Source organism: Rhipicephalus microplus, chromosome 1 (assembly GCF_043290135.1).
Source record: "Rhipicephalus microplus isolate Deutch F79 chromosome 1, USDA_Rmic, whole genome shotgun sequence".
NCBI classification, from domain to species: Eukaryota; Metazoa; Arthropoda; class Arachnida; order Ixodida; family Ixodidae; genus Rhipicephalus; species Rhipicephalus microplus.
In genome coordinates this window covers 293,158,930-293,172,958 of record NC_134700.1, presented here as the reverse complement: position 1 = coordinate 293,172,958, position 14,029 = coordinate 293,158,930, and the positions used below count along the sequence as shown (strand labels likewise).

The following is a 14,029-nucleotide window of genomic DNA, read 5'->3' as shown; positions in this document are numbered from 1 at the left end:
AATTACTAAGCGAGAGAATTCGCATTATTTGAGCTTGTACACTAGAACGTAGCCTGCGTGACTGCGTCCACAAAGCATCTTTTCTAGGCTCTCCTACCTTTTCCTATGATATCAAAAGATCACACACACACACACACACACACACACACACACACACACACACACACACACACACACACACACACACATATATATATATATATATATATATATATATATATATATATATATATATATATATATATATATATATATGGGAAAGAAGTGTATACCTAAGGGTTCATTTTCCCGTGTTTTGACACAATATTAATGACATCTAAAAGACAGTAATGCTAAGGAATGTACAAGGGAAGTTATTAGAACCAATGGAATGTAAATAAGAAAGAAAAGTGGGTGAAAAAATCCTGCTCACGGCTGGTTATTTTTTCACCCACTTTTCTTTCTTATTTACATTCCATTGGTTCTAATAACTTCCCCTGTACATTCCTTGGCATTACTGTCTGTTAGATGTCATATATATATATATATATATATATATATATATATATATATATATATATATATATATATATATATATATATATATATATATATGCGTAACCTACTTGGTTTGTAATTTATTCGAATTAAAAAGCATCCTCGATCACCTCTTTGTTTGCTGCTACTTTTAATTCTGTCGCGTGTTTATTATATTGGTAACGTAACTAGTTCATATATAACCATTTGTGAAAGCGCTAGGCAGTTTTTCTCCGATATATTTTTTTCGTTAAATAGAAAGTGGTGGATCGTCCTACTAAACGAAACTTCACTTCTCGCCGGGAAAAGAATGACAAGTGAATGATTTCTGGCCGTTTCCGCAGCGGGCTTGGATAAGCGTCCCTATGCGGCCAGTGCCCCCTCAGCCCTGCCATCATCGTGTCAATTATCGGCTGTCGGATGGAACTGAGATCCATTATTAGACAGCGCCCCTTTCGTGGGCGAAACGAACCCTGAGGTAAACGTGCGTGGAAAACTGACGTTATCGTTACCCTGGGGCTATTCCGTGAAATGAATGTATCCGACGAGAAATCTGTTGCCCGTCCGTACATCTGCAGTCTTGTTATGTATGATCCACCGTACAGGAAGACTGCGCAGCGACACGCTGTTGTTGTTGCTTCTGTCCTCGCCACAAGTGACGCATTCCATTTCAAGAGGATTGACCGACGCCAGAACAGATTCGACAAACTACGTAAGCGTGTGTTCAGAATAAGAGGCAAAAAATAGCCGAAATTTTAGTTTTTTTAGCAGCTGTTTAAGCTTGGGTCGATTTCGTGTGTGACCATTGAAAAATCGGCGGATATGCAACACAGAAAGCTGCAAGCATAGCATAACCACGCATAGTACAGCAAGAAGGTGGGAAAGAGGAGGAATGTGAGGAGGATAGCGCATGACAATTCAGTGTAGTTTATGCGCAATAAACAGTGGGTATGCGCCACGCAGCTTCTACGATGCATATCACTGCACATCAAGGGGAGAGGATGGAGAAGTGAGGGTTAGGAGAAGATGGAGGAAAGGGTAAAGATTGGCGTGGCCTTGTCTAGTTAGTTTAACAACGGGATGATAAAGGAATTGTGGATGAGGAGGAGGACAAATGTGAGAGCTAGGAGTAGACGTGAAAAGATTATATATATATATATATATATATATATATATATATATATATATATATATATATATATATATATATATATATATATATATATATATATATATATATATATATATATATATATATATATATATATGGAAGAAGGATGGAAGAAAGGATGGAAAGAAAGGAGAAAAAGATGGAAGAAAGGAGAAAGAAGACGAAGAAAAATGAAAAAAATAACTCAATCCGTGTTTGCGAGGTGGTGGCACTGGCTTGCCAGTTTAGTTGTTTACTAGAATTTCCGCTGCGTACTATTGGTTTTAATTTTTGTTTAATGAACTGTCACGTACAGTATAGGCAGTTGTTAGTCAACGCTAAGCTGTCCCATCAAGCATTATACTTGAGATAGTGTAAATTTCGGCTTGTCGATTTATGATGATTCGTCGTACGACCTTAAGAATGTTGGCCATTGCTCCAATGCTTGCCCCGGAGCGATTCGCTTGAGTCCACCGCTTCCTAATCAGCAAGGGTACTAAGAGGTGGATGTGTTTGTACATCTTTGATCGAGCGGTGGTCAGGCGCAGATTATCGAGGACAACAGAAGGCAGAATGCGCCCGAAATCGTGCTCGAGATTATCTGCGGGTCAACCACTCTGCAAAGTGAGTTTTGCGCTCAATGTGATTTATCTTATAGTTCACAATTCGTTTTAATTACAGACGTAGGTGAATAACTTCATGGACCGCATTAATTCACTGGTGCATATTTCGTTATTCACTTTTAGCCCACAATATGGCACGCTTACCTTACAAACAATGCACCGCAATAAAAATACACGCAAACGAGCTATGTCAGTATCCACTGAACGTTAGCGTGATGGTTTATATTTTATAAGTACGATAATTAAAGCGCAAGCCTTGAATGCGTCAGCAGACACTGACCTTGAGAAACCCTGCGTGCGGTACAAAAACCTGCGGGACCTTAATAAAAATAAAGTAAATAAAATGCGCGCCCGAGGTGGAATCGAACACTGGCTTTCTGCGTGACGGCCACGTACTTTATACAATAGAGCTATGACAGTGCTTGAAACCGATTTGGAAAAAGACCTTCTACAGCCGTCATGGTGGGGAACGAGTCACGTGAACAGATGTATTGTTGCGCGGCAAAAGCGTAGAATGCCAGCAGGTGTCATACGAAGTGAATTTCGTCGCCAGTTGCTGGCTGAAAAAAAAAAAACTGTTATTCCATTACAAGCGGCCAACCTATGACGCATCATCATCATAATCAGCTACAGCATACGCTACGTGAGCAGTTTCTCACGAGATCACCCAAGCTCCAATAATGATGATGATGACAATGCCCCGCCGCGGTGGTATATTGGCTAAGGTACTCGGCTTCTGACCCGCAGGTCGCGGGATCGAATCCCAGCTGCGGTGGCTGCATTTTCGATAGTGGCGAACATAATGTAGGCCCGTGTGATCTGATTTGGGTGCCCGTTGAAGAACCCCACGTAGTCGAAATTTTCGGAGCCCTCTACTACGGCGTCTCTCATAATTATATTGTGATTTTGGGACGTTAAACTCCACATATAAATCAAACAATCAATCAAATCGATTATGATGATGATAATGATGCAGCAGTTACCTCTGATGACTTTCGCTTTCGAGTCGTTCTAGGCGAGTGCATATGACCTGGTGAGTCACCAATCACAACATGGTATTAAACCAAGCTTTTTTGTGGGTTCCTCGGCATGTCTTCATTTGTTAAGTTGGCCAAAAAACTTCAAGAAAGGGAAGATGGAAGCTTGCGATAAAAAAATCTGTAGGCAGTGGTTGTGTCGATCCGAAGCGGATTCGTGTTCCTCAGGGCTAGAACAGAAAGGTTCTGTTCTAGCCTTGAGGAAGACAAATCCACTTGTCGAAACGTCCCCTCGACACAACCCCTGACGTATTCCTTGGTATCGCTGTCGCGACCTTTTATAGATAGATAGATAGATAGATAGATAGATAGATAGATAGATAGATAGATAGATAGATAGATAGATAGATAGATAGATAGATAGATAGATAGATAGATAGATAGATAGATAGATAGATAGATAGATAGATAGATAGATAGACAGACAGACAGACAGACAGACAGACAGACAGACAGACAGACAGACAGACAGACAGACAGACAGACAGACAGACAGACAGACAGACAGACAGACAGACAGATAGATAGATAGATAGATAGATAGATAGATAGATAGATAGATAGATAGATAGATAGATAGATAGATAGATAGATAGATAGATAGATAGATAGATAGATAGATAGATAGATAGATAGATAGATAGATAGATAGATAGATACGAATCCTTTTGGTGGACGTATCATGTAAATTATGTAAAACGTAGTGTAGCCCAAACAATTGGCGCCCTAAACAAACTTTGTATGTTGTTACCCGAGAACATAAAACGACAACTTTACCATTGTGCTGTTCACACAAGGCTACAGTATTGTATACTAGTTTGGGGCGCTACGTCAAAAACAAACATTCATGTTCTTTATGTAATGCGAAAACATGGTTTACGATTCATTCACAACTTATCAAGTCGACAACATGTTTCTTCCTATATTAAATATAGCTAGATATTGACTATTAAGGACATATATAATCAACGCCTAGCCGAAACAGCCTTCCTGAACTTGAAATCAGACCCAGGAATATTTTTATCATTACACACTATTGCTACTCCGCATTATAGACACACTGCATTTTAAAAATTCAGACTAGGACAAGATACGGCATACAACTGCTCCAAAGGCAGATACCAACTCTTTTATATATGTACTCTTCTCTACTTGATGGGATGCACAGCTGCTCTTCTTTGCTAGCCTTCCGGAAAAAAGTTAAACAGCTTCGACTCGAGCAATAATGTCTTGTTCTTCTGTCTTCTCTTTTGTAGCTCTATTATTGTGTGCGAGCGTGTTTTTTGTGTTTTTTGTAAAAATGCTTTTGTGTTGAATCTTTTTAAAAAACTATTTTTTGGTGTCTAACAAGAGTTATTTTATTATACATATTGTGAGCGCTGATTATGTTGCTCATCATTTTCACTTTCACCTGCGCATACAAAGCACCGTGATCATCATCATCGTAGCGGCTCGCTGCTTGTTCGGTTGCTGGCTCGCGCGTCTGGGTTGACAATAAAACGGTCGCTCCTTCGTACCTGACGTCGTCTCACAAGTGGTGGAGCGTGCTGTGATTCCCAAGTCCTCCTGCACTACCGGTCACCCCTGGAGCTCCGATCAGGTCGACGGCTGTGCTTGCCAACAGTGATGGCGCAAAACGACCCACCCCCTACCGCCTTCTTCGCACCACCCGCTCAGCCTGCTGGGCCTCACCACACCGTGAGTACCTCGCAACGAGACCCTCCAGTGTTTTCTGGCCTTCGCGGTGAGGACGTAGAAGAATGGCTCGACAGTTACGACCGTACCAGTGCTTGCAATTACTGGGATGAGGCACATAAGCTGCGCTATGTACCCTTTTATCTGAAGGAGGTTGCTAAGACGTGGTATCATAACCACGAACGCGACTTTCCTGATTGGTCAGCATTCACGGTGCAGCTGCGTCAAATATTCGGCACTTCTACAGGACGCTCTGAGGTAGCTAAACAGAAGCTCGCTACCCGCATCCAGGGGCCTGACGAATCGTACACATCGTACATTGAAGACGTTCTGGCCCTCTGCCGCCGCGCCCAAAAGGACATGCCGGAGGCCGATCGTATTCGGCAAGTAATGAAAGGCATCAACTCCGTCGCCTTTAATGCTCTTGTCATGCAGAGCCCGACAACAGTTCAGGACATTATTACCACCTGCCAGCGCCTGGACGCACTTTACTCAATGCGCCTTCCACACGCCTCCTATGACACTCGTCTTACTGGCGAGCATGAGCTGCGAGCTCTAATTCGCACCATAGTGAGAGAGGAACTTCACAGCCTTGTTCCTGCCAGCGCACCGACTTCACCTGCCCGCTCACCCCCTCCTAACCTGCGGGAAATTATAAAGGACGAATTGGCGTCGATGACGAGCGTCGCACGTGCCCCGCCTCCTGTGCCCTTACATGTGCCTACGTATGCCGAAGTCGTGTCACGGCCTCCTCCACCTACTCCACCTGTAACTACGGACGTCGTATACGACCATTTGGCCGCGATGGCAGCCAAGGCACCACCACAACCACACTTCCCTGCCTGGCGCCCTACGCGCCCCGTCTGTTACTACTGTGGCATAAGAGGACATATCTCCCGCTTTTGCCGTCGGCGCCAGCAAGATGAACGACGAGGTTATTCTTCGTACGAGAGTGACCGGGCTGCGAGGTCTGACCCCTACGTTCCAGGAACCTACATTCCCTCGTCACGACGTTCGCCTTCGCCTCCTTTGTCCCACGGTGAACCTCGTTCTTCCCGCTCACCCCGCCGTCGTTCACCATCGCCCTTCCGCCGTACTACTTCGCCTTTACGTTCTGCCCTGATGCCCCTCGACAGCCACTCGGAAAACTAGCAGCTGCAGTTTTTGGAGGAGAAACTGCCTGTCGTCGAAGTGTCCCAATTCCTCCTGCGCGCCCTGCAAATTTACTAACTGTTTGTGTAGAAGGCATTTCGGTTGACGCACTCGTGGACACTGGAGCAGCCATTTCGGTCATTGATCGCGAACTATGTCATCGTCTACGAAAAGTGCAAACTCCATATGTTGGTCCGGTGTTATGTGGTGCTAATGAAAATAGAATTTACCCTATTGGACTATGCACTGTTCGTGTTCTGATCGACGGAATTCGTCACCATATACAATTGGCTGTGCTTTCTTCATGTGCTCATCCGATTATATTGGGCTGGGACTTCCTGTCAGCCGCTTCCGCTGTCATTTCGTGTGGTCCGCCCGTTATTCGCATTACGGACACTGAAAATTCTAGTGCTTACGATTTTTCGTCGCCTCACCTTGTTGCAGCTGCAGACTTTGTACTGCCCCCGGCCCAAGAACGTATCCTCACCATTAGATCCAGCGATACCATTGACGGTGACGCAGTGGTTGTCCCCGATCAGCGCTGCATTTTCCGAGGAATCGCCATCGCATGTTGTCTAGTGCGGTTTTCGCGTGGTCATGCCAGTCTCACCGCCTACAACACGACAACAGAGCCACAACTACTGCCAGAGGGGTCCACTGTTGCCAGCCTTATCGACATAGCACCGGTATGTGTCGTCACTGTATCGTCTCCGCCGTCAGTCGCTAAGTGTACGCCACCAGGAGGCTCATCTAATGCGCTTAAAGCCACTTTGAGTCCATATCTCACTCCAACGCAAACTAATGACTTAATGGCCCTTTTAACAAAACACAAGACTTGTTTTGACGTTTGTTCGGATGGCTTAGGTCAAACTACGGTGACCTCTCATCACATCGCCACAGACGGTTCTCGTATTATCCGCCGTCGCCCTTACCGCGTGTCGTCTTCAGAACGCAAGGTCATCGAGGAACAAGTCAATGACATGCTCGCACGCAACGTTATCAGACCTTCCACAAGCCCTTGGTCTTCTCCTGTTGTCCTAGTTAAGAAAAGGGACGGATCAGTGCGATTTTGCGTTGATTACAGGGCACTAAACAAAATTACGCGCAAGGATGTATATCCTATGCCTCGAATTGACGATGCACTTGACACCTTACAGGGTGCAGAATATTTCTCAAGTCTCGACCTACGATCTGGGTATTGGCAGATCCCGATGCATGAGTCTGATAAAGAGAAGACAGCGTTTGCTACTCCTGATGGTCTCTTCGAATTCAATGTGATGCCTTTTGGGCTCTGCAATGCCCCAGCCACATTTGAGCGGATGATCGATACGGTGCTGCGTGGCCTAAAATGGAAGACCTGTCTTTGTTACCTGGATGACATCGTCATCTTTTCATCCAGCTTCTCGCAACACCTAGAACGTCTAGACGAGGTGCTCACATGTCTAGCCAAAGCCGGTCTCCAGCTAAATACCAAGAAGTGTCGGTTTGCGAGCCGCAGCATCAAAGTGTTAGGCCACGTTGTCAGCAAGCTTGGCATCGAACCTGATCCCGACAAAGTGGCCGCTGTGCTGCACTTTCCTAAGCCCACCACGCTCAAAGACCTTCGCAGCTTCCTCGGCTTAGCCTCTTACTTCCGCCGTTTTGTCCGTGATTTTGCCACTATCGCGGCTCCTCTTCACAAACTCCTGACCACAAGTGCATCATTTCTTTGGACAGATGACTGTGAAGCTGCTTTCCAGACCCTGAAGCGATGCCTCACGTCAGGGCCAGTTCTTCGCCATTTTGATCCCACAGCCCCTACTATATTACACACTGACGCAAGTGGGCACGGAATCGGCGCTGTTCTGCTGCAGCGTGACCAGGCTTCACAAGAGCAAGTCGTGGCTTACGCGAGCCGTACTCTCTCCCCAGCGGAACGCAATTACAGCATCACTGAACAGGAATGTCTCGCTATCGTATGGTCCGTGCAAAAATTTCGCCCCTATTTGTATGGCCGCCGCTTCACGATCGTCACGGATCATCATGCGCTCTGTTGGTTGTCATCATTAAAAAACTTGTCAGGACGCCTCGGTCGTTGGGTGCTCCGACTGCAGGAGTATGACTACAGTGTCACATACCGGTCGGGCCGCAAACACCAAGATGCCGACGCTTTGTCACGCTGTCCGCTGTTGCAAAATCATGACGCATCTACCTGCTGCGCAGCACCTCCCAGCCAAGAGACCACGCAGATGACCAGTCTTAGTCCCATCGAGCCCACTGCACCGGATGACTTCCTTCAATCCGCAGACCTCACCTCGCTCCAACGTGCAGACACATACTGCCGTACAATCATCGATCGGCTCACCGGCTCATCTCGTGCTCCCAACAGCCGCTTGCGACGACAACTCACGCGTTTCAAACTTCATGACGGAACGCTACTTCGACAAACTTACCATCCTCTCGGTAGCCGATGGGTCCCGGTCATACCTCGCTCACTTCGACTCCAAGTCTTAGAAGCCTTTCATGACGACCCGACGGCTGGCCACTTGGGTTTTCATAAAACCTACGATCGCATTAAGACTCGCTGCTTCTGGCCTGGCCTCTCCACTAGTGTTTCCAGGTACGTCACTTCCTGTTCATCATGTCAACACCGAAAACGTTCGACATCTCTTCCCGCCGGCCCTCTACAGCCTCTCCCGTGCCCATCCGCTCCCTTCGAGTTCGTCGGCATAGACTTATACGGACCCCTTCCGCTTACCGCCGCCGGTCACCGCTGGATTGTTACTGCCGTAGACCATCTTACTCGCTACGCTGAGACGGCAGCTCTTCCTACTGGAGCTGCCAGCGAAGTAGCCGACTTTGTTCTGCGTGACATTATCCTGCGCCACGGCGCCCCTCGTGTTCTCCTGAGTGACCGTGGCAAGACATTTCTTTCTCGTGTGCTCGCTGAAGTTTTACAGGCCTCTGACACAATCCATAAGACCACCTCGGCATATCATCCGCAAACCAATGGTCTTACTGAGCGTTTTCATAGAACTTTGTCAGACATGATCTCTATGTATGTCCAACCCGATCACAAGAACTGGGACACAATACTACCTTTCGTCACGTTTGCCTATAACACTGCCATACAACGCACTACAAGTTACAGCCCGTTTTTTCTTGTGTATGGCCGTGCACCATCTTTTGTTCTAGACACCAGCTTTTTGTCCACGCCTTCTGTCCCATCTGCGTCCCTTCCGGAAGAATTCGCTGCCCGTGTCAACCACTGCCGCACAATCGCCCGCGCCAACACCTCTACCATTCAGGCCCAGCGCAAAGTTCGTTGTGATGCGACACGTCGAGTTGTGTCATTCTACCCAGGCGACGAAGTGCTCCTCTGGACACCTGTTCGCACACCCGGCCTCTGTGAAAAATTCATTCACAGATACCTGGGTCCTTACACCGTGCTTGAACGAACATCGGCCGTAAATTATCGCGTCGCGCCGGTTACTTCGGCTTCTGATCGCCGTCGTCGCGGGACCGAGATCGTCCATGTGTCTCGCCTGAAACCTTATATCCAGCGCTCATACACTTACTAAATGAACGTCTTGCAGACCGCTTTCGTGTAGGGGGGAAATAGTGTGAGCGCTGATTGTGTTGCTCATCATTTTCACTTTCACCTGCGCATACAAAGCACCGTGATCATCATCATCGTAGCGGCTCGCTGCTTGTTCGGTTGCTGGCTCGCGCGTCTGGGTTGACAATAAAACGGTCGCTCCTTCGTACCTGACGTCGTCTCACAATATTTATGCTTAATATGTTTGACTACAGGTTCCAGAAATGAATACAAACTGTGTATGGTTTGCCTGATATTGTTGTATAGTTGAACATAGAATTGTATAAGGTTTTGAATTACAGTTTCTAAGCTAATTGCATTTTGTATTAAACTGCTGCTTGTGTGATTGTGCTGCCTGGGGCTAGGGGCCTAGTCAGGCGACTTTGAATGTTGCCTTTTGCCATAGCGCCAGGGCAACCTCTTTTGTTGCCGAAAAAAAAAAATAAACAATTCAATGTCACCGAAATTTCTTAAGAAATGGTTCGCATTTAAAAGATGCCAGTGGGATGAATTCGTGAAAACTGCACATTGAATTGATATCATGCTTGTGTAGCTCCATTTTATTACCTTTATTACATTTTATACACCATTGCTCTTAGAACTCAAGTTTAGTTTACCAGACTGCACTGGTTATCATAATCATCATCATCATCATTATGCTGGCTACGTCCACTGCAGGACAAAGGCCTCTCCCATTTTCCGCCAGTGAATTCGGTCCTGTGCTTGCTGCTGACATTTTACACCCGCAAAATTCTTAATCTCATCTGCCCACCTGACCTTCTGTCTCCCCCTAACCCGCTTACTTTCTCTAGGAATCCAGTTAGTTACCCTTAATGACCAGTGGTTATCCTGTCTACGCGATACATGCCCTGGTTATTAATGGATTATTATTGGGATATTAGGTATGATGCGCGTCTCGGATCTCAAACTACGAAATGATAGCATGCAAATTATAAGACTCGACTGTTTTGGCTGTCGCTGTATTTTCCGCTGTTTACGTCTTCCTCTCGTGGTTTGCTTTCGCATTGGGTGTCTGCATTCTGCTCCTAAATAGATGCTTTTGACATGCAGTTTTCACTCGAGCTACGTCTGACAACATACGGTTCCCCACTATAGTTGGCGGAAACCTAGAATGGTTGTTATTCTAGCGAGTTGGTGTTGCATAACTGCAGCACGTATTAGCACGGCACATGAATGAAACAAGAAGAGCGCTAGGTATCTCTCCATGTGTGTAAGATCTTCTGTTATGCATTGCGCTAACATGCAGTGTAGTACCAGAAACTTGATGACAAGTCGCCCTGCTATGACTACGTTTTTTTTTCCTCCTCCACTTTGTCGAATCTGTCAGCTAGAATGAAGCTTTCAATTAAGCAACCTTCTGTGTGTGTGTGCATGTAAAAGACTTCACTCCTGCCATTCGACATTACTACATATCGTTACCAAATAACCATATATACTGAACGAGTCACTTCAAGAATCAACCGTGTTCACAAAGTGGCCAGTGCTCGGTGCGCAAGACAAAACTTGTCCTCGTCTCATATCCTCATGACGCGATGATATGTTCCATAGTTGCAGGGGCATTTAGCCTGGCAATAAAGGTCAACACTTGATCCGCTTAAGTGTTTCTCCGCTGTACCACAGGGCTATTTATGATGCGCTTGTGAAAAAAAAAAAAACAGTGTACCTCGGGAACTGGAAGACCTCTCGATGGGAGTTTGCTTGCTGTTCCTCTGGAGACGCAAGATCTGTTGCTCATGCATGTATAGGCAGCCTTCCTGCTGTAGTTTCCTTTCACTAGCGTAGCGACAAATTTTACTTGTAAGGGAGCGTGTGGCGAGGGAGGTGGGGGGTTTCAAGTAACCTTTACGTATGTTCTCGCGTGTACTTGTGTGTGTTCGTGTTTGCGCGCGTTTCTCATATCCCTGTGTTTGAGAAGCCTGAAGTAAAATTTTATAACTGAAAGAAAAGTAGTGGTATATTGCCTTGTCGAAAATGATGCACACTGTTATCTTTGTCTTGTTAGTGAGCAAACTAACGAACTAACTAACAGAGTGACTAAAAATAAATAAATAAATAAATAAATAAATAAATAAATAAAGCATTGGTGGGTCACGTTTATTAAAGTCTATGTTGCAGTAGCACTGCACCTACTGGATATAGAAAAAAAAACGAGTGTTTAAAACCCTCTTCTTTAGTATATACTAGCAGCTTTGACTAAGCCGTGGGCGCTCGCCTCTTCCTCGTTGCATAACACCATAACCTGCAAGTCCCCCACCGGAATTACTAGAGTACTGATGTTTGTGCGCATTTTTGCATCTGACGAGCAGCTTGCGACAATTGTAGGAAGTGAAACACTCGGAATCCTTAAATGGGACGAAATAAACGTTATTATTGTGGTTTGGTTAGATATGTACACGTAAGGGAAGGCAGGCTTTAGGAGATTCGAGTGCCCCAACACACAGTTTAGAACTTGTATCATCGATCCACAATTGGTCATCGTATAATCACGCCGACTTCGCCGCTGACTGCTGACTCCTTCACGTGAAGTGTCCAGCGCAACTAAGACAAGGTCGCCAGTTCGAATCCTAACCAAGTCGACCACATGCCGATGAGGCAGAATGGGTAAAAGCTGCTATTCCTTCGTTCGCATGTCAAGCAGCTTTAGAAACATCCAAAAGTAAACCGAAGCCTCCCTTAATGTTAGTCTTATCTGACGGGCAGCCTTGGAAATGCTGAAAGCAGCCGTCAAGGCAATCACGACACCTGCGCGCAACGTCAATCACCGTCATGATACGTACCTGTGCATAATATATGTGTGACAACAATGATACAACGAACACCATGATTGTACGAATTCTCTTCATAACCTAGTGGACGGTATGTGGCGCTCGCTTACCAGTAGTAGGCCACCTTGTCCCCTCGTCCCGCGAGAACGTGACGGTCGAGCGCGTTGTAGCAGGCGTTGGTGACGCCTCCCTGCATCCACATGACACGCACAGGTCCGGCACGGGGGTCGAAGTTGTAGGCCAGAAAACGATCGGGGCTGGGCGGCACTTTCCAGTCGAGCCTCTGGGCCAGCTTGCCCCAGAAGGCGGCCGGATCATCGACGGATTCGCGGTACATGCGCTCGTATTGAGCCATCGACGACACATGGTACCGGTGGTTCTGGCGGTGTTCGTGCACCGAGGGCTCGACACCATCCTGGCGCTGCTGGTCTTGAGGACCGTGTATGCTCATGGTTTACGTGGTCAGCGCTGCCGTTGCACGGTCTTCGGGCCGCGATCGCCCACCGCGGAACTCAAGCTGTGACAACGAGGACGAGACCCCCGGGTCCCCCAGTGAGGGTTACTGTGCACGGCTGCGCAGCACACCGAGACTGCTTCGGCGCTGGCCGGACCTGAATCAAGCCGGTGTTGGATTTCGCGCCGTGATAAAGAACGGGCCCTTGTGGCGTACCGAGGGCGAGGGAGGAAGGTGTGTGCATGCGCGCTCGTTGGCCACTGGCGTGGCTGGCTTCAGATAGGCGCTCACTGAGAAAGAAAAACAACACCGAAGAAAAAGAAAAAGCTGTTTCCTTGTTTTTTTCGCTGCACTCTGTACGCGACTGCTGCTGTTGCAGTCAAACAGCCCGCGAGGAGGAGACCCAGCAAATGAGGGGACGTGAGTGACGGGCGTCTGTTGAGAGGGCAGGTTAAGAGGAAGGGAAGCGGGCTCGAACGCTGCTCGTGGGAGAGGACGCGAATGTCACAAACGGGTGCCGTGCGCGACGGCATCAGCTGCGGAGGTCAGGCGCGGGCGGCACTGCGCAGCCCAAGTGCCTCGTTTGTCGAGGGAGGAAACAGTCGCAAAACGAGGGGAATATTAACAGAGATCCGGCGGCCGAATGTCGTCATCTGACGTCGGGCGCATCGTAGGCGCGCGGGGGGGTTGTGTACATGCGTACGGCACGGACCGCTTGCGCTCCGCGGTCGCACCCCCTCTTGGTGATGATCGAAGACCCGCAGTGGACGGAAATAATGAGAACTAATCGGCTTACGAGAACGACAACCGGAGGCATGTCATAGAGTGTTCGCCGTCGAATCATACGTGGCTGAAATCTTTCTGTAAGGAATGGCGTGAATCACGGGTGATGGTCTTTCGTGGCGTCATAATTTGACGGGGTCGTGCTACCTATCGCCATTTCATCTGGTTGAACGTACAGTTAAGCTACAGTTATATTTAGTTACAGTACAGTACAGTACAGCAAGGTAAGGTTAAGTACAGTACATCGACTGGTGAA

The 14,029-nt window shown here is 47.0% G+C and overlaps 1 protein-coding gene across 1 annotated transcript in view; it reads right to left on the bottom strand.

The window, feature by feature from the left end:
- Nucleotides 1-13,121, bottom strand: part of LOC119159414 (acetyl-coenzyme A synthetase) — a 79,825-nt gene extending 66,704 nt beyond the window's left edge. Inside the window, exon 1 of the mRNA XM_037412162.2 lies at nucleotides 12,647-13,121. Coding sequence (XP_037268059.2) covers nucleotides 12,647-12,987 — 341 coding nt within the window. The 5' untranslated portion in view covers nucleotides 12,988-13,121. The remainder of the gene's footprint in view (nucleotides 1-12,646) is intronic.
- Between the last annotated feature and the right edge of the window lie 908 nt (nucleotides 13,122-14,029).